Below are 24,881 nucleotides of genomic sequence, written 5' to 3'. Positions count from 1 at the left end.
GTAGGAGAGTCGATGTTTCAGGCATAAGCCCTTCATCAGGAATGTGGTCATTGGTCAGAACATTGAGTTATAGGAGTTGGGATGCCATGTTGTGACTGTACAGGACATCGGTGAGACCACTTTTGAAATACTGTGTACAATTCTGGTCATCCTGCTATAGGAAGAATATTGTTAAAAATGAAAAAGTACAGAAAAGATTTAAATGGATGTTGCCAGGACTGGATGGTTTGAGAGATAGGCTGGTCAGGCTGAGGCTTTTCTCCTTGGAGCATTGAAGGCTAAGGGGTGACCTTACAGAGGTTTACAAAATAATGAACTCGGATAGGATGAATAGCCAAGGTTTCCATCCTGGGGTTAGAGGGTCCAAAGCTAGAGAGTATAGGTTGAGGGTGAGAGGGAAAGATCTAAAAGGGACCTAAGGAGTAGCTTCTTCATGCAGAGAGTGGTGTGTGTGTGGAATGAGCTGCCAGAGGAAGTGGTGGAGGCTGGTACAATTACAACATCTAAAAGGCACCTGGATGGATATATGAATAGGAAGGGTTTAGAGGGATATGGACTAAATGCTGGCAAATGGGACGAGGTCAGATTGGGATGTCTGGTTGGCATGAATGGATTGGTCCAAAGGGTCTGTTTCTGTGCTGTATGACTCTATTACTCTATGAGTTTGAAAACATTTCTTCACATAAAGAACAGTAGATGTGTGGGCTGTCTGCCTCAGAAAGCAGCAGGTGCTGTATTTCAATAAATAATATTCAATCTATGGCCGATAGACCTTTGCTGTTCAGGGATTTTCAGTGACATCAATGTAAGTTGGGAGAATGGAGTTAGGATGAAGATCATCCATGATCTCATGGGTTCATTTGCAGTTCAAAATCTTTGTCCTGCCCCGGCTCTGTCCTTTGACAACATTGGGAAGTGACTCATTTGAATAAAAGCAAAATACTGCAGAAGCTGGAAATCTAACACAGGTATAGCGAATGCTGGAGAAACTCAGCAGGGCTGGAAGCATCTGTGGAGTTAATATTTTGCTGATTAAGGGTGTCTTAATCACTTGAACCATTAATGCTACTTCTGTTAACCGATGCTGCCACACCCGCTGCATTTCAACGTCCTCGGTGTTTATTTGGTAACAAAATCAATTCTTTAAGGAAATCTGGGTCATTAGAACTTATACAGACCCTTGCTGGGGTTCAGACCACATGGTGTCTACCACACACATAATTGTCACGTGTAAACTGACACAGTCGATATTGTTAGAGTGGTAGAATTGAGACGGCTTGATTGGCTGTGTGCAAACACACTCTCCAGCAGGAGGCGCTGCACAGTGACTGTCTCTTCACGGCAGCGATGATTGGCGATTGGGCAGAGATGAAGACTGAACAATCGATCCACTTCTATACTCCAATCTGATCAAAAGAACGTCTTCCTTTACCATCTACCACTTACAGATTCTTAATGTACATACCACCCGCACCCAATTTTCAAGCCAGTAACATCCCAAACCTCATCCTTAATCCCTGAATGGCCATACCTCCTGAACCCCAGTTGTTGACATGTCTTGCTTGCCAAAGATGTGTTCCAGGCTGTGTAACAAACAGGTAACCATTGCTTGGATTTCCACGCATAGACCTCGAGTTGTGAGCTGGACCCTTGGAATCTCACTGTATAGTGGAGTTTGCAGGAGGTGGAGGGGAAGGTGGTGGGGGCAGGGGGAGGGAGGGGGGAGAGACAAAATCAGGTGGAAATTAATACATCCATTTAATTTCATTAAAGTGGGAGATTTTTATTGATGGTTGAGAAACATTACCACAGCCCACTTCATCGCTGTTGTCTGTACACTCACGGACTCCATCACACCTGGTCACTCTGGATGAACAGGAATGGCTAACGTTGGTAGTTGGAATGTCCTTCACAAATTTAACTGGTGGAAGGAAACAACGTCAATTGGCATCAATAACAAAGTTGGAGACTCTTGGAGATTATACAAAGAACAGGGTGAGAAAAGATTAAATCATCAGTTTAGGTTGAACTGACTAAGCTAGGATTCCCCAAAAACATAGACAGACAGAAGGTGATCTTCCGTCACATAACTAGAGGATTCATAGAAACAAACTGTTTCCTGGAGTGGGAGAGACCAGACCAAGCAGTTAGATAACTTTAACCTGAGAGTTGGGCCATTCAGGGGTGACATCATCTTCACACAAACATAACAGAAATCTGGAACCCTCTTCCCAAAACATTTGTTAAAGCTGAGAATCAACTGAACATTTCAAACTGAGATTGATTTTTAGGTGAGGTCAGTAAAGGTTATAGATCAGAGGCAGATAAACACGGATAAGATGATGGAACTGAATGGCAGAATGGGCTTGAATGGCTGAATGGCCTCCTCCTATCTGTAAATATATCCGTCTGGCATGAGAGTGTTGTTTTTTCTATATTCATTTGTGGGATGTGGGAGTCTCTGGTTGGGCCAGCATTTATTGTCTGTCTCTAGCTGGCCTCAAGGAGGTGGTGGTGAGCTGCCTTCTTCCATCACCTGCTGTGGGTTAGCCCACATTGCCCTTGGGGAGGGAATTCTTCAGATTACAGCTGCCACCGTGACGTGAGTTTCTGAAACCTCTCTTAACACGTACAGATGACACCTTGTCAATTTATTTCTCACAGCAAGCATCATATGATTCCCAAAAGAGGCATAAAATAATGTATACAAGTACTTTACGCAGTGCAATTGCACATAAACAATTATAACAGGCAGCTCATGGGAGCTCAAATGAATGGTGTTGTCAGTGCAATTTTGATCAGGTATGATCATTTGAATTGTAGAACAGACTTAAGGCCCTTGTGTATTGGACCAGACCAAACTCCCTCAAAATATATCCAGGAGGTAGCCTAGACCCTTACTTTTATCTTGTTTACGGGAAATTGTAAGGCGCTGTGTTCCAGATATGATTTGATTGATTAAACTACTAGGCTTTAAGCAAAATGCACTTCATCCTTACACTGAGGTTAGAATACAAAAGGAAAAGACAGTTTAACTTTGACTCTGTCAAAGTACTCAACAAAATAATGTTTTATTTAACTCATCAATGTTTCCAATACAGCAGCATTCCATAATCACACCCTTGCCAAAGGCAAATTCAGCAAAACAGATTTCCAGGAGAAAGAACACCAATTAGATGGGTCTAGCAGCAGAGAGACTAGATTACTTACAGTGTGGAAACAGGCCCTTCGGCCCAACAAGTCCACACCAACCCGCAACCCACTCATACCCCTAACCTAACACTACAGGCAATTTAGCATGGCCAATTCACCTGACCCACACATCTTTGGACTGTGGGAGGAAACCGGAGCACCCAGAGGAAACCCACACAGACACAGGGAGAACGTGCAAACTCCACACAGTCAGTCACCTGAGTCAGGAATTGAACCTGGGTCTCAGGCGCTGTGAGGCAGCAATGCTAACCACTGTGCCACCGTGCCACCGTGCCGCCCATACTTTTTGCTCAAACTTTTTGCAGCAGCAGAGAGGAAGCTGCATTTAGCAGCTTCAACCCCAAAACCCCAACTCAACAACCGAAAGGAAAAACTAAATCCCTGGGTCTGTGTGAGCCACTCATTGTCTTCTGTCTACTTTAAAAATCCCCAAGCTCTCTTACTCTGCTTTCCATGGAGCAGACATCTCAGCACCAGGTTTACAAGACCCATCTGCTAGATAAACAGGACAGAACAAATCCCTGTTAAAAGCACATTTTATCACACCCGTTAGTACGGTTATAGTCCATCCCTCTCTGCCATTATAGGGTACAGGCAGTGCCATGTTGAAAACAGGTTCCATTCTTGAGTTCATTCTTAGCTTGATTTATACACAAGTCAGAACACAGTGCAGGATAATATAGAGGAAACAGGTGGATATCGGATCTTTAAAGTTACATCCCTGTATGGGATTGTCATCGTAACTACGAGCATTCACAAATCACGGACGCCCTGTACCTGTTAAATGCATCTGTGTGACGGTTGAGTTTTCATCGAGTGTTTAAACTTTATCTTTGACACCCAACTCCTTCCCAAATGCCCCCACCATCATTAGCAGCTTTGCCATCTACTGACAGTTGCACTTCTCACCAACAGGTCAAGTTACCATGGTTACTTACAAATGATCCAAGCTCCAATTCCCAGCACAGATAAAATCAAGAAGAGAGAAATGATACAACAGTAAGTCTTCCTCTTTGGATTACAGACGCTTTCGGGTTTTCTGTGTGGGACTGACAAAAAAAAGGAGCAATGATTATGGTGACGCAGCAAGGAATCACACCATTCCCAATCCATTGAAAACACAATTGGTCAAACCTCTTTTCCCAAGTCTGTAGTGTATATTTGACATAAGAGGGACAGAAACCCTGGGAAACATCATAAAGTTGCGGTGGACAAGAGGGGAGATTACCACAGAAATTCACCCATAATGTCTGTGGAGGGTAACTCCAAGTCATCAAGCAGAATTTACTTCACAGAAGAAATCAATTTGTCCCCCAGCTTCTTTGCTCTTCCATCTTACTTCGCCTAAATCTGCCTACTCATAGGAACATAGGAACAGGATTTGTTTTGTTCTTCTCTCCTGCTGTAGTTATACAATTCATCCAAAAATCTGGTCTCAGCAGAGTTCAGGCCATCCAAACATTACAGCCCAGTATTTACCCCAGTACCGGTGCCAGTGCCCCAGGAGTCAAAACACATTTCCTCAACACCAGCCTTTGAGGTGTACATTCATCTCTCCAGTCGTGTTTACCCTAAGGCTATTTAGATTACTTACAGTGCGGAAACAGGCCCTTCGGCCCAACATGTCCACACTGACCGTCCAAAGAGGAGCAACTCACCCAGACCCATTCCCCTAACACTACGGGCAATTTAGCATGGCCAATTCATCTAACCTGCACATTTTTGGACTGTGGGAGGAAACCGGAGCACCCGGAGGAAACCCACACAGACACAGGGAGAACGTGCAAACTCTACACAGGCAGTTGCCTGAGGCGGGAATTGAACCCTGGTCTCTGGCGCTGTGAGACAGCAGTGCTAACCACTGTGCCACCGTGCTGCCCATGGCACGTTCACGGGCAGACAATTATCTCCAGTTTATTATCTTTGAGATTCCACTTTTAAGAAATTCCTTTCCTCTTCAGGTATTTGTCCAGCTTTCCATTAAATGTGTTATGCAGTTTTTATTACTTCCTGTCACAGTAAGTTCCATGTTTTCCCCTACTCTCCAGGTAAGGAATTGCTCCTGAATCCGCAAGTGGAGTTATTATTGGTTGTTTTATATTTATGATCATTTTGGCCTCACCTAAAAGTGAAACATTTTCTCTCTATCTAATCGATTGAACTCTCTCAAACCTTTAAGGATCTTACTAGATAAGCTGTTACTCTTCTAAAAGCAAAGTCATATACTAAAGAAAGTGCTGGAGAGACGTGGCAAGTCTGATCACATCAGAGAAGAGTCCTGTTGGACTCAGAATGGTCATTCTTTCTCTTTCCACAGACCTGCTGAGTTTTCCAGCATTCTCTGTTTTTATTAGCTAGTCAGTTTTGTATCTCAAAAGAAGTGAACCCAGTTTGAATATCTTCAAATCAACCTCTTCATTGGTGTTATGACACACCTCCAGAGCAGATAGGTATTGAACCTAGATCTCCTGGTCTAGAGATAGGGGCACTGCCCCTCAAGAGCCCCCAAAACACGCCAGTTTGTTCAACTTTCCCTGATAATTATCATCTGTTTTGCATCTTAGGCACTGAGTGCATCAGGGGAATGAGAACCTGTCAATTTTTGATAGTAGTGCAAGATACAATGTATGTGGCATTAATTCACTGGGAGACTGAAAGATTGGTTTTGAGTTATAACGTTTCTGACATTTAATGTCTCCCAGCCACAAACTCATGCCCACACTGAACATCTCGGTTTGCAAATCCCAGAAATAGGACACTTCATTCATGAGCACAGCTTCCGAAGGGTGATCTTCATCAAGAAGATTCTGTAACTCCCACACATACTAAAGTGGGAAACAAAGACGCAACCTGCAGAAAACAGTGGGCTATTAGAGTGGGGTGATGCATTTGGAGTCACCAGGCTCTGTATGGGTTTTGTGATGTGCTTGCTTAGAAAAATGCATTGGTAATCACAGTTGCCAGCTTTTACTTCACTAAGCACAGCGTTCACTTCTGTGCACACACAATCAGTTACACACTCACAGATGTCGTGATATGTTACGGTTTACTCTGCAAATCTGGATCTTCTGTGGCAAGGTAGATTTTTACCTGCTTTGTAGTCTAAAGCAATGAATGATAATGAAAGAATTAAAACTCACAGACTGAATTATTCATGTACAGACTAATGCACTTATATTAGCAAGCTAACATGCACTCACACACCCGCACTAACCATAAAGTCACAGAGATGACAGCACAGAAACAGACCCTTCGGTCCAACTCGTCCATGCCTAAATTAATCTAGTCCCATTTGCCAGTACTTGGCCCATATCCCTCTAAACTCTTTCTATTCATATACTTGTCCAGATGCCTTTTAAATGTTGCAATTGTACCAGCCTCCACCACCTCCTCTGGCAGCTCATTCCATACACCCACCACCCTCTGTGTGAAACATTTTCCTGTTAGCTTGCTTTTAAATTTCCCCCCCCCCTCACCTTAAACCATTACCCATTGGTTTTGGACTCCCCTACTCTGGGGAAAAGACCTTGACTATTCACCCTATCCATGCCCCTCATGATTTTATACACTTCTATAAGGTGACTCCTCAGCCTCCAATGCTCCAGGGAAAACAGTCCCAGCCTATTCACTCTTTCTTTGCAGCTCAAACCCTCTACCCCTGGCAACATCCTTGTAAATCTTTTCTGAACTCTTTCAAGTTTCACAACATAGCAGGGAGACCAGAATTGAATGCAGTATTTCGAAAGTGGCCTCACCAATGTCCAGTAGATAAGTAAACACAGAGATTAACATACACACAAATAGACTGATGGTGCTTCCACATGCATATTCAATAACCTACCATTACTCTGGATGACTTGAGTTGGAGGATGCTTGGGGCCCGCAGAAGGGATGTAATAGGGTTGGTATGTCCCCGCTCCTGCATTGGGGTATGGCTGTGTTGGGTAAGGATAAGGTGGGATCTGGTATCCTCCTGCGTTGGGATAAGGTGGCGGAGGATATGGTCCTGGTGTGTTACTGTTTGCAGGTGGTTGAACATTCTCAGGCAAGTAATTCTCATAAACATTCTGCAATGAAAGAATGATATTAGACTTTAAAAGATATCTTTCTCAATGTCTCCTTATTGGGCCCTTGTTTGCGAGACAGAAACACATTGTGCCAGAATGTGTTGCCTGTCAGAATGATATCTCACACTGATATCCATCTCATTGCCCAATGTAAGGTGTTGATGCCTGGGCATTACAGAGGAGGTCTGGACAGGGAATTTGGGTTGCATTGCTGGTCTGTGATGCAGAGTAAGTGCAGGTTTAATTCTCACATCAGCTAAGGTCACCATGAGGTCCTGCCTTCTTAACCTTGCCCTCGCTAGAGGCATGGTAACCCTGAGCCTGAACTCCCCATCGGTTATCTCTTTCTAATGAAAGTGTTGGACTATGGTGGCGTTACCTTTAATCTTTAGTTATTGCCTTGCTAAACCTCTTCTCATTTCTCTCTGTCCTCCTTTTTTTAAAGCTTTATGTGGTTTTGCTTGGAAACATCTGCTGAAAGGAACATTGGGTGGTTTACTGATATCAAAAGTGCCATATAAATTGCAGTTGGTTGTTATAATTCAACTCATTGTAAGTTCCCCAGTAGCAAAAGGAAAATATTGAGGTTGCAAATAAACACCAGGACAATGGCCTACATTCAAGCCTTTGTGGATATACAAAGTTAAAAATCACACAACACCAGGTTATAGTCCAACAGGTTTAATTGGAAGCACACTAGCTTTCGGAGCGACGTTCCTTCATCAGGTAATTGTGCCTTCATCAGACAATCACCTGATGAAGGAGCGTCGCTCTGAAAGCCAGTGTGCTTCCAATTAAACCTTTTGGACTATAACCTGGTGTTGTGTGATTTTTAACTTTGTACACCCCAGTCCAACACCGGCATCTCCAAATCATGAATTTGTGGATATAGGTTTGCTCGCTGAACTGGAAGGTTCATTTTCAGATGTTTTGTCACAACCTTAGGTAACATCTTCAGTGAGCCTCTGGACAAAGCCTTTTGTTAGCATTATAACTTGTTGATGGAAAGATGCAAATAAACTTGTCAGGATTAAAATAGTTCTTGGCAAATATTGGTAAGTAATTGTGCATATTTTTAAATGGCAAGGTGAGTAATGTTAATGACAAAATCGAACATTATTCAATTGTGGACGGACAGCCTCAACATCAACCACTTGCTGCTGGTCAGGTACAGTGTGGTTTCGATAAGTCACCTCCTTAAAGCCGATCACAGCTAGATTTAACAGAGATGGGAAAGGTTACAATGGAAAAACAAACACTCATCAAGTGAAAGTAAATGGAACTTGAGCTGGTTAAAATCATTTGGTTAGTTCCTAAGGTTTCCAAGCTGTGATTTCACATCCCATTGCAGTGTCTCCAGCTCATTCCCAGGGCTGTGCTGAGGGAGTTCTGAACTCTCAGGAGTGATGTGTTTTGGAAAAAACATTCAGCCAGAGGCCTTCTGACCTTTTCAGTGAATGTAGGAAGGCCCCATTGCAAGGTTTCAAAGAACAGCAAGGGGCTTTAGCCCACTAATGCCAATGTCCTAACCAATAAACCAACATGAAATAATCTGACACTTTATGTGTTTTGTGAGATCTAATTTGACCCTTACCTTTCTTACATCACATCAATGATGACACTTCAAGAAGATTTAACTGGTTGTGAAACCATTTGGGATCTTGGAAGTAGTCACATAGAACACAGCCCAGAGCTCTCGTGATGTCATGGTTGCATCCCTACCTCTGAGCCACGAGGTGCAGATCTCCCTTGAACACGTGGTATAACAAGTTGATTAAAAATATAAACTTTCTTCTACTCCTTGAAAAATGATATCTCTCCATGCTCCAATTCAGCCTCGGTGAGGCTGGTAAACTGTTTCACAACTAAATTAAAACAGTTTGTTGCTGTGGGCTGATGATTCTCAGCAGAGAAAGAGAGGTAGCATTAATGACGTCTTTTTGGGTGGATCCTGAATTCAGCACCCGCAGCTTCAGAGTGCACCCTTGTTTGGAATTTTGAAAAACGTAAAATATTTTTCTTGTACACTCATGGCAAAGGATTTTGTTTGACGTGATCATGGAGATATTTGAGATCAGTTTTTGTTAATGGCAAATTCCAGAGTTTGAGATGTGCAGGTCCAATATCAAAGAGTAGGTCAAATTAATTTACAGAAACATAATAAAAGGAGCAGGAGTTTGCTAATTGGCCTTTCATCCAACTCAGTACACTCCCATTTTCTCCCCATACCCCATCTCTTTAACCCTAAGAACTACATCTAACTCCTTCTTGGAAATATTCAAGATGTTGATGGAGAATTCCAGAGGCTCACCGCTCTCTGGGTGAAGAAAATTCTCCTTATCTCATTTCTAAATGGCTTACCCCTGTACTTAGATTGTGACCACTGGTTCTGGGCACCTCAGTCATCAGGAATATCTTTCCTGTGTTTACCCTTCTTGTCCTGTTAGAATTTTCTAGGTTTCTAGGAAACAGCCCTCATTTTTCTAAACTTCAGTAAATATAATCCTAACCAATTCAGCCTCCCTTAGTTAGTTTAGTCCTGCAGTCTCAGGAATCAGCCTGGTAAAGCTTTGTTGCATTTCCCAAAAAGGGACCATCCTTCCTCAGGTAAGGAGACCAAAATTGCACACAGTATTCCAGGTGTGGTCTCACAAAGGCCCTGTATAATTGCAGCAACATATCCTTGCTCTTATACTCAGATCCCCTCACTATAAAGACCAAACCAACATCTACCTTCTTCACTGCTGACCTGCATGTTTACTTTCAGCGAGTGTGTTTAAGGACACCCAGGTTTCATTGTGCCTCTCTCTCTCCCAATCCATCATCATTCCGATAATAATCTGCTTTCCTGTTTTTGCTGTCAAAGTGAATAAACTCACATTTATCCACATTATGCCTCATTTGCTGTAGATTTGCCCACTCACTCATGGTTCAAATCACAGTGAAGCCTCCTGCATCCTCCTCACAGCTCATTCTCCCACCCAGCTTTGTGTCATCTGAAAACTTGGTGATTATACATTTAGTTTCCTCAGCTAAATCATTTATATACATTGTGAACAAAATAGTATTCCCAAAGAGAATCAACACAAGTGAACAGCATTCATTAACCTCACACTGATAGATTCTATAACGATACACTCACACTGATGACTGGTGGGGCTCATGACCATTGGAGATTCCCACATTCTGTGACACAGGACTCTGGAATGCTCAGGCTGTTCCCAAGGACACACACTGAAATAAAAATCACCTGCAATTGGGGGACTGTCAACTCAATGAAAGATACTCTTTGCTCTGCCCAAAATGTCTAGTCTTCCAGAGCAAGCATTACCCTTGACCACGAGTTGCATTTTGGCACATTCCAATTTACAGGACAACATGCTGACAGACGCACTCAAGCTTAGGACAGATGCCTCATAGATACAATGGAGAAAAATTGCAGTCTCAGGCCTTTCAAACATTGTGTACAGAGGGAAGGGTTCTGTAGAACTCTTTGAGCTGTATGCCTAACAATGAATATACAATGTTGAACATAGAGACTATTGAAATGATATTAGGGCACTATAGCGTGGATCATGGTCTATAGAGAAAAGTCTATTTCTCATGCATTTTCTGTCTTTTTAAATTTGAAATGATGTACCCATTGGCTGTATATTGGACATGGAATGCATATTTTAAATATTAACAACATTACTATTGTGTTAAGACACCTAAAAGTGGAAAACGCTGTTCAGTACACTTCCTGTAAATTTCAAGTCAAAATATTTGTAATGTACTACAACAAATTTTATGACTCAAATTATTTTTGCACACATAAGACTTGCTCCACAATCTAGCCATGAAGGTTTACAGAAGATTACAGAAAATGAGGAGAACTTGAAATCGGGGTATGTTTAACCGGTGATATGACTGCTGCAGTGACTAGGCAACATTCAAGATTAGAGCCTAATCAGCATGATAGGAATGCACTGACATTTAACAGCAATGAAACTACTCTGTAAATATCTGCCTACCTCTGGCTGCCCTGGAAACCAGCAACTTAGAGTAACGAACAACAATTAATACACGCGTCTCATTAAGCACTAACAATCAGTTAGTGTAAGTGGTGTTTTCAGAAAGGCCAATCACAACCATAGTCTGTGAATCTTCATTCAGTGACTACAGGAGATTGGTTACAAATGGACACAACTATAATTTTAATCGCAGAGGCTAGATGAACACACTATTGCTCGTTAACATGGCTGACTGTGAGCATGGCCCCACACAGGCCCTGGTGCCAGGCATGAATTGGTGGGCAGCTGTTCATTGGGTCAAAGGGTTCTCTCCTTACCCCAAACAGTGGGCACAAAATAACTGCACAGAGGCCAGTATCCCCTCGCCATGTCATCCTTTATTTAGTTGTTCACAGTACACTGCTGTGACCAGTCAGCTCAGGGTCAGTCCCTGAAGTAAGGAGGTTCCAAAATACCCTGTTCATATAGTTTTTTCTTTTTGTGTGTGTGTGTAGGTGCAAGACACAGTGAATAAACAATGAGTGCATAAAACTTTATTCATGAGGATGGAAGGTAACACCAGGGTGGCCAGTGACAAGCAGGGTCCTTCTCATCGAAGGGATATGCTGCATGATCAAACAGTTAAGAGGAGGGCAGGGGTTAAATCAAAATAGAGTCAGAGGGGTAAATAATACACTCCACTCCCTGCGGTGCCCACCTCTCCCTGAACAGTTTAAGGGTGTTAGTGGACACTACGTCCTTCTTGTACAGAGACACCAGGGCTAGGATGTAACCACGGAAGAGGGGCAGGCAATCAATATCCTGTCTAAATTGGTCAGCCAGGACATCCTGATTGACTGGGGCTAATAATCCCAATCAAGGATCTGGTGGTCAACAAGATCCACGTAGTTCCAATCGCTACAGAGCACAAAATCCAAGCTGACAGCCAGTAAAATACTGAGACAAGGCTGCATTGGCAAACGTGTTGTCTTTTAGATGAGACACAACCATGTCTATTTACCACACCCATGCCCCTCATGATTTTATAAATCTCTATAAGGTTACCCCTGAGCCTCTGACGTTCTAGGGAAAATAACCCCACCCTATTGAGCCTCTCCCTATAGCTCAAACCCGGCAATATCCTTGAAAATCTTTTCTGAACCCTTTCATGTTTTACAACATCCTTCGTATAGGAGGAAAACCAGTATTGCACATGATATTCCAACAGTGGCCTAACCAATATTCTGTACAGTGACAACATGACCTCCCAACTCCTGTACTCAGTACTCTGACCAATGAAGGAAAGCATAGCAAATGCCTTCTTACCTATCCTGTATACCTGTGACTCAGTTTTCAAGGAACTATGAACCTGCACTCCAAGGTCTCTTTGTTCAGCAACATTTCCCAGTAGTATTGACTTAATCTAATTCTGTATATGAGAGGGCAAATTTGCAGTCCAGTGCAGGGTCGTCTGGAACATTATTCAACATGTGGTTAATTGTGAATCCAGATCTAGTTCAGTGCATTCTGATTAGGAATTAGAGAAATTAAGAATGGATACTATTGCTGATCATGCAATGATTTGCAACCTCAGTCCTCATTTTTGAATAGTTCATAATCAGGTGAAATCTAATCTTGAATACTGCGCGAGATGCTTTTCACATTAAAATGAATTGCTTAAAACAGTGTCTCCACGGTGACACCCATGACAGGTCAACCATTTATAGCAAGTAACACTGGTCTGAGTAAGAGTGAGGAGGGAGGTACCAGTTATTATACAAGGTGTGATTTGACGTACGTTGGACATTTAGCTGTTCTGAGTTTGACCTTAGAAACAAATTGGGAGTGTTTGTCAAGTTTCTATAGAATGGAATTGTGTTTATTTTGAATACTGTTGCTCAAGACTCTGGTGGTCACTTTAATACTGCTGCTCACTGTGTTAGGGAACTCACACTGTCATTAATCAATACATATGCATCCTGTACACATTCTGCCTCTCCGAGTTTGAAGGTCAGGGGATGAGTTTAAGATTCACTCCTGGAATTATAGCATGAAAATTTCGGTGAAGATTGAGTGTGCAACACTGTGGGAGTGTTGAATTGCAGAGAGTGCTGTTCACTGATTGAGATACTGAACCATCAGAGATACCATGGTATCATTTTGAAACAGAGTAGGCAAATTGTCCCTGGTGTTCTGGTCAATCCCTCAAACAATGTCACTAGATTAACTGAGCGTTTAACCCCTTGTTCTTTGTGGGGGCTTGTTACAAATTGTCTGCTATATCTTATGGCATTGCAACTCATGACTGCATTTCAGAAGCACTTCACAGGTGGTAAAGCAGCTGTGGTTGGGAAAGATGCTATGTTAATGCATGCACTTTTTCTTTCATTCTACCCTGACTTGAAGTTCAGATGGAATAAGCATTCTATACCTATCACATTAAACACCCAATACCGATCACATTAAACACCCAATATCTATCACATTCAACACCAATACCTCTCACATTAAACACCCAGTAAGGGTGGCATGGTGGCTCAGTGGTTAGCCACTGTGGCAGGGACTCAGGTGTGATTCCAGCCTCGGGTGTCTGTCTGGGTGGAGTTTGCATGATGCCCCCCTCCCCCCGGTGGGTTTCTTCTGAGTGTTCTGGTTTCTGCCCATGGCCGAAAGATGCGTAGGTTGGGTGGATTGGCCAGACTAAAAAAAACAATGTGTGCAGGCTAGGTGGATTAGCCATGGGAAAGGCAGGGATAGGATAAGGGTGTGGGTCTGGGTGGGCTGCTCTTCAGAGCATTGGTGTGGACTCGATGGGCCAAATGGTCTGCTTCCACACTGTAGGGATTCTATGAACAATAGACATCCAGTTCCACTTCCATCCCAAAATGAAAAACTGCAGCTGTGTTTTTTTTCTTTCTTTATTTGGGAGGGTGGCAACATCACTGTCAAAGCCAGTATTTATTTTCCATCCTGAATTACCCTTAACCTGAGTAACCTGACAGACCATTTCAGAAGGCAACTCAGAGTGAAGTGCACAGCTATGGGTCTGGAGTCCCATTTTGACCAGACCAAGGAATGATGGCATGTGCCCATCTCTAAAGGTCACTATCATCTCAACTGGACATCTCTCATCCTGCATTCTCTGCAAGCCCCAAGTCCATCCAATATCCCACACCATAGAATTGACATTGTGCATTTCACAAAACAGCTTACAGCTAATGACGTTGTTGTTGTTATGTAGGAAATGTAGCAGCCAATTGGAACATAGCAAGCTCCCGGAAACAACATGGTGATAACAACCAAATCATTTTTATTTTGAAAAGATGTTGATTGAGGGGTAAATATTGGCCAGGTTACCAGGAATCCTCTTCGTCAATGGGTGCCCTGACATTTGAAGGAGAGACGGGATCTCAGTTTAACATCATTTGAGATGGAATCTCCAATATGTCTATATTACTGCACTTGCCAAGTTAGCCTGGATTACACGCTCAAATCACAGAAGAGGGATGTGAACTTCATAATCTCCTGATTCAGTGCAGGGTGTGTTATTGAGTCAAACTGATAGAGTTCACTAGTAAACCAGCAATGAGCAGTTCTGACAGTAGATGAAGAAGTTTGACCTTTTACTAGATGATCCTCACATCCTGTGCCAGGTCCCATGCATAACTGCCAAAGCAAAGTAGGTTCAAACAAAACAAACCAGGCCAGATGTCAATGAGCAGCACTTGTCTTGCAGTTCATCAGTTTTGTTCATTCCTGTAAAACGTTTCCAAAAATCTCAGGTATATAGAAGGTTACACCTGCTGCTATTTGACCAGGAGTTCAAACTCCCCAGAGATCCTCAGCGTAACATTAGTAACTTTAAACAAAGCAGAACACCCACAACACTGACAAACAATTCACAACCTTCCATGTGCAGATGACCTTTCTACAACGTAGCTACAAAGTGATACCTCCCATTGTCTCATGTAGGCACACCCTGTTCTGTGCATCATCGTTAAAATGCAGATATTTATGTAATAAACCTTGTCATGTTGCAGTCTTTCATTACATGAATATAATCTGGCTACAACTGTCCCAGGTTGCCTCAGATCTGAGAGTCTCAGAGATTTTACAGCATGGAAGGAGGCCCTTTGGCCCATCATGTCTGTGCTAGTCATCAGGCACCCTTCTGTTCTAATCCCATTTTCCAGTCCTTGGCCTATAACCTTGTATGTTATGCTATTTTAAATGTTTTGCCTAAATACTTTTTTTTAATATTTTGAGAATTCTTACCTCCCCAAATCTTTCAGGCCCATATCCGTATGGGTGATTTTTGTTTCACTCAAATCCCTTATAAATTTCTACTCCCTACCTGTGTCCCCTGGTGATAGACGCTTCTAAGAGGAAAGGATTCTCCCCATCTACGCTGCCTGGAGATGCTTCTCCAAAGAATGAAGGGTTAATTTCGAGGACACTACTCTGAGCAAAAGGCAGAAGGGGAGGTAAAGCAGTCATTGAGATTGGGGTTTTCAAATAATTTTTATTTCATCTGCAATCAGTAAACATTCTATCAGTTAACAGATAAGTTTGTTGTTTCCTCATATTGCTGTGAGTATTAATACCTTGTGAGTCTGATGGTGGGAGGTTTGGGTGTGCCTATTTGGAATTGGGAGTTCATGAAATTAAACCACCTGAAATAAAATTAACTACAGTTGGCAACACCAAGGTATGATTCACCTAATGACAGCAAAATTGGCCATGCTTCTTATGCAACATACAAAGAGGTTATGCAAATATGACACTCAAATAACAACCTGCTCTTACATTATCTAGCACCTGCAAGTTGAACCTGCATAGCTGGGTGATGAAATAAACCTTGACACACTAACCTTGGCGATGTTAGAACAGGTGTATAAGAAATTTGGTCAAAAAGGTAGGTTTTAAGCAGAGTGGTTTAGCAGGTGAGAGAGGTAGAGAAGTGGCAAGGTTTAGGAAAGGAATTTCAGAGCTGAGATCACAGGCAGCTGAAGGTGGTGTCACAATGATGCAGAAAAGGAAATCAGGAATAAACATTGCAGGTTCTTTGAAAGTCCAAACTGGATGTAAGTATCGCTGATTAGTACGCCAATAAATAACTATTCCTAACTGACCTTGGGGTAGGTGGTAGTGAGTGCCTTCTTGAACTGCTGCAGTCCATTTGGTGCAGGTGGACTGACAGTGCTGTTAGAGAGGGAATTCCAGGATCTTGTCTTAGTGACACTGAAGGAACAGCAATGTGTTTCCAAATCAGGTAGTGGCGAGGGAAAATTACAGGTGATGGTGTTCTGAAGAAGGATCACTGAACTCAAAACAAAAACTCTTCTTTCACAGATGCTGCCTGACCTGCTGAGTTTCTCCAGCGATTTCTCTTCTAGTGTATCAATCTTCAGGGGATATTACTTCAAGTCCCATTGTGATAGATGGTGAATTTTGAAGCCGATCAATATCTGGGATATAGAGCTAATCTAATTTCCAAGTCCAGACGTGGTGTGGATTGGAGGAGACCTTGAGGTGATGGTGTTCCCATGCATCTGTTACCTTCAAGATTGTGGCTTTGGAAGGTGCTGTAGGCCTGGAGAAAGTTATAGCTACAGGGAGAGGCAAGGGTCCCTGCCTGAGCTGCCTATGTTTCGAGTATAGTCACCAAATCCCCATGTTTTACCTCTTTCCTCCTTTTGGATCCCCCACTTAACACCAACCTCTTTGATTAAGTCTTTAGTCAACTGCCCTAATATTTCTTTATTTGGCTTTGTGTCAAATTTCATTTGATAATGCTCCGATGTGATATTTTCCTATTTTAAAGGTACTCCCAAATAATTATTGACTGTATGCTAAGGACAGTGGGCGGCATGGTGGCACAGTGGTTAGCACTGCTGCCTCATAGCGCCAGAGACCCGGGTTCAATTCTCAGGCGACTGACTGTGTGGAGTTTGCACGTTCTCCCCGTGTCTGCGTGGGTTTACTCCGGGTGCTCCGGTTTCCTCCTACAGTCCAAAGATGTGTGGGTCAGGTCAATTGGCCATGCTAAAGTGCCTGTAATGTTAGGGAAGGGGTAAATGTAGAGGTATGGGTGGGTTGCACTTCGGCGGGTCGGTGTGGACTTGTTGGGCCGAAGGGCCTGTTTCCGCACTGTAAGTAATCTAATCTAATCTAATCTAATCAGACTACAAAGCAGCTACATGTGGCTTCTGCAGATTCAGTGTGGAGTTGACAGATGTGGTGATGGAGTGGTAATGTCATGCGACAAGCAATCCAGACACTTGATCAAACTCTTCCCGAATTCTCTTTAATTTGCTATGTCTGTGTTGGAATTTCCACAGGCCAGGCACTGCCCTTGTAAATGGGTGCAGCACCACACTGCAGCCACTTAATTCCTTAACATTCACCATCTAATATGAACCCAAACCTGTTCACAGTCCTCCAAGTGTGTCCTATGAAGATTTTATGTGGATTTGTCATTGCTTCCTCAATTCCATATTTTATTCCCTTTGCAGAAACATCCAAAATTTTTCCTGTTTAATTTACTGGTTGTATCTATTTGATTTGGTGATACTTTTAATATTCTATGAACTCGATTCTTTAATCTCTGTGATCTTCCACTTGAAGGAACCTCCCCTGAAATGGGAGTTTTTTATCTGTTGGATGAGGTTTGTACGTTGCTGGTCAGGTCTGTATCAAATATTGGTCTAGCGTTAATATTGAAGACCCACTCTGACAATGGCCAGTTCTGCTGCATTTGTTGCAAATTAAGAAGTTGTGCAATTCCTGACCCAATTTGATATTCCTTTAAACCAGCTGCCTTATATATTGTTTTTGCTCTCCTCTTTTAATACCCCCCTCCAAGCAAAGTATACTTCCTGACTAAAATACTGGAAATCTGGAACATGAACAGAAAACGCTGGAGAAACTCAGCAAGCCTAGCAGTATCTGCACCGAATGACAGTTCTGAAGCAGAGTCACCAGACTTTGATCATTAACTCTGCTCTCTGTCTCTCAAAGATGTTGCCAGACCTGCTGAGTTTTTCCAGCACTCTGTTTTTGTTATAATTAATTATTGATTTTAAAAACAAAATGTATCAATCACATTTACTGACATTTAATTTCATCTATCACATATTTGTCACATTTCACCTGATCAACAACCATTTTATCTTTCAGAATGATTTACTGTGCCTCTTATTTTGGTATAACTTACAAGTTGGGAACTACACCCTTCAGCTACTGTATCCAACTTTTTGATATAAACAACCCACACAGGTGGTCTCAAATTGAATCCTATGAGACCCAGTTTCCAAACCTTAGATACTTAATTCCAATTTTCTGTCTTCTCTTTTAATCAGTTTATAATCCAAATCTCTATCCTCTCCTTAATTCTATACTCCTTAATTAAACACTGTTAAGACTGTTTAAGCTGCGTTTTGGCTTTGATAAATTGTTGGAGGTTATATAAACTAAGGGAATGTTATAATACATGTAACCGCTCTCAAATCCTCTGGCATTTACTCAGTCATGGACTCTGCAGCACTAATATAGGGATTGGAAGGAAGCAAAACAAAACCACAGAAAAAAGAGGGTGCCCCAAGGGCAACTGAATATATCTCTCAGAATGCTGATCCTAATCTCAGAACCCACACTTTCAGCTTCATTCATGACAAATAGGTAAGACCTACATTTCTACAACAATGTGTTGCTGCACAATTGTCTGAAGCACTTTGTAGCCAATTTACAGAGGCAGTGATGTGGTGTTAACATCACCAGACCAGAGATGCAGAATCTCAGACTCACATTGTGTTCTCAGGCACATGCTTTAATCCCACAATGGCAGGTGGTGAAGTTGGAATTCAATAAAATGTTTGCATCAAACATTTGCCTAATGGCAACCATTGCAATTGTCATGAAAAGCTCATCTGCTTCACTCACGTCTTACACTGGACACCCCTGAAGTTCTATAATCTTTGTAGACATTTGTGATGGTGAAAGAAAAAAAAGGAACTAAATGTTCCTCCTGGAAATTGCAAATCAATAAAGATTCTACATAGAATTGATGGAAAACTAAAGACTCCAGAACCAATAATAAAAATAGTGTCTCAGTCTCCATTGTTCAGAAGCCAGCTTTTCATCATGGCAAGGATGAGGAAAACACTAGTAGTCAGTTGTATAAAACAGGTTTCTGTCCTGAGATATGTGGGTCCTCTAAATCGTCATCACCCTCTCTACACCTACAACCCACAGAAAATTCCATATTTGTCCCAATCTGACCCCTTGAACGTTCCAATATACATTGTTCCACCATTGGTGGCCATACTCTGGAATACCATCCCAATCTCTCTCTCTCTCTCTCTCTCTCTCTCTCTCGCTCTCTCTCTTTCTCTCTCTTCCCCCTCCCCTCCTCCCAATGATCTTTAAGGCCCTCCTTAAAACTCTGTCCTAATGACTTCTTCTGAATTTCATTGTAAGCTAACAGTTTGCATTCATGTAGTAGTTAGATAATTCAAAGGAGCATGATCAAACAAGATAAGTGAAAAGATGTTGAGACAGATGACCAAGTTCTTGGCCAAAGGGGTAGATTTTAATGAGTGTCTTAAAAGAAGAGAGCAGAGATGGAAAGGTTCAGGGAATAAAATAGGCCACTGTAGACAAGGCCAACAATGAAGAGTGATTAAAATTTGTCTAATACTGGGATCATCAAATTAAGTCTTTTTATGAACTCAGTGAATGGTGGAATTGGTTTGAGATACTGAATAGTCTCCTGCTCCTATGCGCCAAACTCACTTCAGTGGAGATTGGGTTTAAATCCCACAACAGGACTTGGTCACAAGACTCACAGCTGCCACACGAGTGCAGTATTAAAGGAGGGTGCACTGTTTGAGATACAATACCATCTTTCAGATGGGATATTAACTAAGCTTCCATCTGCATTCTCAGGCAGATGTAAAAGAGCACACGACACCAATTCAGAGAAGAACAGGGAATCTGGTCTTGCCAACATTTATCCCCCAATGAACATCACGGAATGAAGGTGGCTGGCCATTACAATAAAGCTATACAAGGAGTTTCCTGATATATTTCTTACATTAAACTGTGACACCACTTCAAAACAAACTATTTGGTTGGGCCAGAAAGCACTTCGTGATGTCCCATGGGTTGTGAAGGTCTGACTGTTCTTTCTGTTTTACAGAACTCCAGATGTGGTATGGTGCTGAATGAGTCTATTCAGTCTGTTATACTGTGCCAGCCCTTCAAATAAGAAACGAAAAATGTGTTGCTGGAAAAGCGCAGCAGGTCAGGCAGCATCCAAAGAGCAGGAGAATCAACGTTTCGGGCATGACCCCTTCTTCGGGAAGGGCTCATGCCCAAAACGTCGATTCTCCTGCTCCTTGGATGCTGCCTGACCTGCTGCGCTTTTCCAGCAACACATTTTTCAACTCTGATCTCCAGCATCTGCAGTCCTCACTTTCTCCTTCAAATAAGAAACACTATCTAGTGCCAATTTTCTGCTTTCTCCCCAATAACCCTACACCTTATTTCAATCTAAATGATCTTCTAAAACCTTCTTGAATACCTCAGTTGAACTTTGATGAGTTATTTCAGACAGTGAAGAAGACTAGGGTGGCACAGTGGCTCAGTGGTTAGCACTGCTACCTCACAGCACCAGGAACCCAGGTTTGATTCCTGCCTCAGGTCACTGTCTGTATGGGGCTTGCACATTCTCCCTGTGTTGGTGTGGCATTCCTCCGGGTGCTCCGGTTTCACCCCATACTCCAAAGATGTGCAGATTACCTGAATTGGTCATGATAAATTGCCCCTAGTGTTAGGTGCATTAGTCAGGAATAAATAAATAGATCTGGCTGGGTTACTTTTTGGAGGGTCAGTGTGGACTGGTTGGGCTAAAGGGCCTGTTTCTACACTGTAGGAAATCTAATCTAATCCAGATTGGCAACTGGTTGAAGCTAGGATTCAAAACAGGAGGGAGCTGATCGACAACATTTGAAAAGTTTGATTTAGCAGCTGTTTCCCCAGCTTTATCTTTGGCAAAACTAAACAACTGAGGTCTTCGGGTGATCAAGTTTGCTGTTTGTTTATCAAAATGTCACAAATTCCCCAAAAGCAAGGCACATCTAGGGTAAGGTTTATTTTAGTTAGTCTGTGTACTGGCCTCAATTTTTAACTCCTCTCTTCGCCATCCCCATCTCAGTCCGTCAGAAACGAAGGCTGAAGGTTTGAGATCATGGGGAATAATTGAAATGAGGAGACCAAATCTCTTGATCTTTATTATTGCGATTTAAATATGCAGGCGGTAAGGTCTGTCCTGGAGCCAGTGGGCCCCATGTTAAGAACAAGTCATGGTGTCCCATCCAATATTTTAAGTGAAAGCCCAAACAACGGATTTAAAGTAAAATTCCCAACAGTGATGTATAAATCTGGTGGAGCTTAGGGACCCAATCTATGTGCGCAATCACTCTCCTGAGCACAGACATTCTTAAGAGCACAGTCCTTCTCTACCACGCAATGTAGTGGTTATGTCAATGGACTAGCATTCCTGTGACACCCAGAATGATGCCCTAGGGGTGCAACATTCCCACAGTCACCTGGGAATCACTGGCCCAAGACCAACTAAAGTAGAGGAGGAGTATTCGGGAGAGCACGGGACACCTCAAACTGTATCATTGGGAAAAAATGGAAGCTGAAAATGTGTTGCTGGTTAAAGCACAGCAGGTTAGGCAGCATCCAAGGAACAGGAAATTCGACATTTCGGGCCAGAGCCCAAGCCCAGTTGAAAACAGCAAAAGGAACATGCTGCCACACCAATGTCCCAGCCACCCCGTTCCCATGACCACCACCTGCCCCAAGTGCAACAGAGCCTGCAGTAGCCTTTTTTGGTTTGTACAGCCACCTATGGACTCACCCTGAGAGTGGAAGAGCGTCATGCTCATCGGCGAGGGACCACCGACAATAATGATGATGATGCCCCGGGAGTGTGAGCTCAAATCCCACCATAGCAACTAATAGATTTTGAATTTAATGAATATGCCAGGAATGAGCTAGTCTCAAGTTTGGTGACCTTAAAACTACCGGTCAGGGAGCAACTATTTTGCTCATAAACAGAGCATGAGGACAGATCCTGGATAAGAAGCAGGTGTGAGAAGAAACATTTTCAAACAAGATGTGGGTTGGGTCTTGTCTACATTGCCTGGACGTGTGGTGAGACATTGAAGAGGGCATTAGCTAGTTATTTAATTCAAATCAATGTGCAGTATTATGGGAAAGGACAGGAGAATGACACTGAGGGAAGGTGAGGATGGCTGAGCCCAGGGTGCCAAGGTTTCTATCAGGATCCAATGACTGGTGTGCGAGACTCTAGGGGGGCTGGAGGTCCAGACCAGAAGCAGCACTGCAGCTTGTGATTTTTATTCCCTTGCAGACATGATCGGTTGAATGTCATCCTTTTGCAATGTAACAATTCTCTCATTCAGTGAGTTGTCAAATCTGTGAGTTGGCAAAAGTGAGGATTGCAGATGCTGGAAACCAGAGTTTAGATCAGAGTGATGCTGGAAAAGCACAGCAGGTCAGGCAGCATCAGGAAGAAACGACAATTTTCCTGCTCCTTGGATGCTGCCTGACCTGCTGTGCTTTTCCAGCATCTTCTTTACTGCCAGCTCCAACACCTAGAACAAGGACAGCAGAACACCATTACCTACAAGTTCCTCTCTGACCCACACACCATTCAGATCTGGCCATGACTTTTTAAAATATTTGAGGGTCAGCATTTATCGCCCATCCCTAGTTGCCCCTTGAGAAGGTGATGATGAGCTGCCTTCATGAACTGCTGCAGTCCACCTTCCGTGGGTTGACCTACAATGCCATTAGGGAGGGAATTCCAGGATTTTGACCCAGTGACAGAGAAGGAACGGCGATATATTTCCAAGTCAGAATGGTGGGGGGCTTGGAAGGGAACTTGCAGGGGGTGGTGTTCCCATGTACCTGCTGCCCTTATCTTCTAGATGGAAGTGGTCGTGGGTTTGGATGGTGCTGTCTGAGGATCTTTGGTGAAGTTTGCTGTTCCTTCACTGTTATTGGGTCAAACATCTGGATCGCCTTCACTAACAGCATCGTGAATTATACATAATTCAAGAACTGTGGTATCTCAAGAAGGCAGCTCACCATCGCTTTCTGCAGGAAAATGACAGATGATCAAAAGATGCTGGCCTAGCCAGCAATACCCATATCCCATTAATGAATATATATTTTTTAAAAATCTGATTCACTTAAATCCTTTAGGGAAGGAAATCTGCTATCCTCCCCCGTTCTGGCTAACATGCGACTCCAGACCTTCAGCAATATATTTGACTATTAATAAAGCCCTCTGAAAAGAGCTGATTGAGGTAGTCGGTTCAAGGCGATTAGGTAAATGAAACAAATGCTAGCCTAACCAACATCAGCCACATTCCACACAGGAATAAGAAACTCTCTTCTCTCTCACAGACACTGACCGTGTCCAAACTCTGTTACATTTAACCCTATTCGCCTACATTTTTTACACCAGTTCCTGCTTTATTGACCTCTGACAGACTGAACACTTCTCCTGTTAGTAGGAATCTCCCCATGAATTCTTAATCCAGAAATTATGCATTTCAAAGCCTTCCTGAATTTCACAGTAAAGCATTGTTTTCAAAAACAGAATATTACGATCGCTGTGGTCAGACCCCAGATCAAGCACAGTCACCTACTGGGTATGAAGTCATTCCTGAAGTCCTGAGGTTGTGTTGTCTGTTGAACCTGAGAGTACAGCTTCAGAGTCAGTCCCAGCAACTCGAACTCTTCTAAGGGTTCACGTAAAACTCAGGAACTGCAGAGTCTTGTCCCGCATTGTCCGAGTTGTAGAATGTGCTCTGCCTGAGGAAAGAGGTGGCTGCTATCCTGGGCTTCAGCGGAATCAAAGTTGATGAACTAGTTTGACGTGAAAAGTTTGCTTTTGTATAATGAACATCCTGCCACACCTATTCAATATCTACCTGTGAGTGGCTGCAGCAGGGAAAGGATAATTAGTATGCACATTCAAGGTTTAACAGACAATTTAAATGATGATAACAAATTATATTTATATTTATATAAAAAGCAGTAAAGAAATAGTCCTGTGCATTTTTTCACAGGAGTACTTCCTAACAGAGTCTGGCAATGAATTGCATGGGAAGACAGATTAAGAGAAACATTTTTGGGAGTATCTGAAAGCAGACAGCGAGTTTATAAGGGAGTTAATGCCTGAAGGGAGTAACCAACATCACAAAATAACTTCCGTCCATAAGGGTTCTACCTCTGAGTCATAAAGCCTGGGTTCAAGTCCCACCTGTTCCAGTGTAACAATATCTATAAACAGATTGAGTAGAATATGTATAAAGGACTATTATTGGAATGAGTGAATCCAGTGTCGAAGTAGCGTATTGCAGTATTCAGTTCAATTTAAGCTGTTCAAGTTCTAAGTCAGTGTAGCTCTAACAGTAATATTCACTTACACTTAAGTTAAGCTTGATGGCTCCACAAGAGATCTCAATGTAATGTTACTAGCTATTAAGTACCAAAGAATAAACTT

The 24,881-nt window shown here is 42.6% G+C and overlaps 1 protein-coding gene across 2 annotated transcripts in view; it reads right to left on the bottom strand.

Moving 5' to 3' along the window:
• tmprss13a (transmembrane serine protease 13a) overlaps positions 1–24,218 on the bottom strand; it is a 54,308-nt gene extending 30,090 nt beyond the window's left edge. For both annotated transcript variants that reach the window (XM_060846988.1, XM_060846989.1), the window contains exons 1-5: positions 24,022–24,218; positions 7,055–7,280; positions 4,152–4,262; positions 1,808–1,921; positions 1,532–1,661 (exon numbers count right to left, since the gene is read on the bottom strand). In XM_060846988.1, coding sequence (XP_060702971.1) covers positions 1,532–1,661; positions 1,808–1,921; positions 4,152–4,262; positions 7,055–7,280; positions 24,022–24,036 — 596 coding nt within the window. In that variant the 5' untranslated portion in view covers positions 24,037–24,218. The remainder of the gene's footprint in view (positions 1–1,531; positions 1,662–1,807; positions 1,922–4,151; positions 4,263–7,054; positions 7,281–24,021) is intronic.
• Positions 24,219–24,881: the final 663 nt, after the last annotated feature.

This window comes from Hemiscyllium ocellatum, chromosome 29 (genome assembly GCF_020745735.1).
Source record: "Hemiscyllium ocellatum isolate sHemOce1 chromosome 29, sHemOce1.pat.X.cur, whole genome shotgun sequence".
NCBI classification, from domain to species: domain Eukaryota; kingdom Metazoa; phylum Chordata; class Chondrichthyes; order Orectolobiformes; family Hemiscylliidae; genus Hemiscyllium; species Hemiscyllium ocellatum.
Note: the sequence above shows the minus strand (reverse complement) of the source record. Positions and strands in the feature narration are given on the sequence as shown.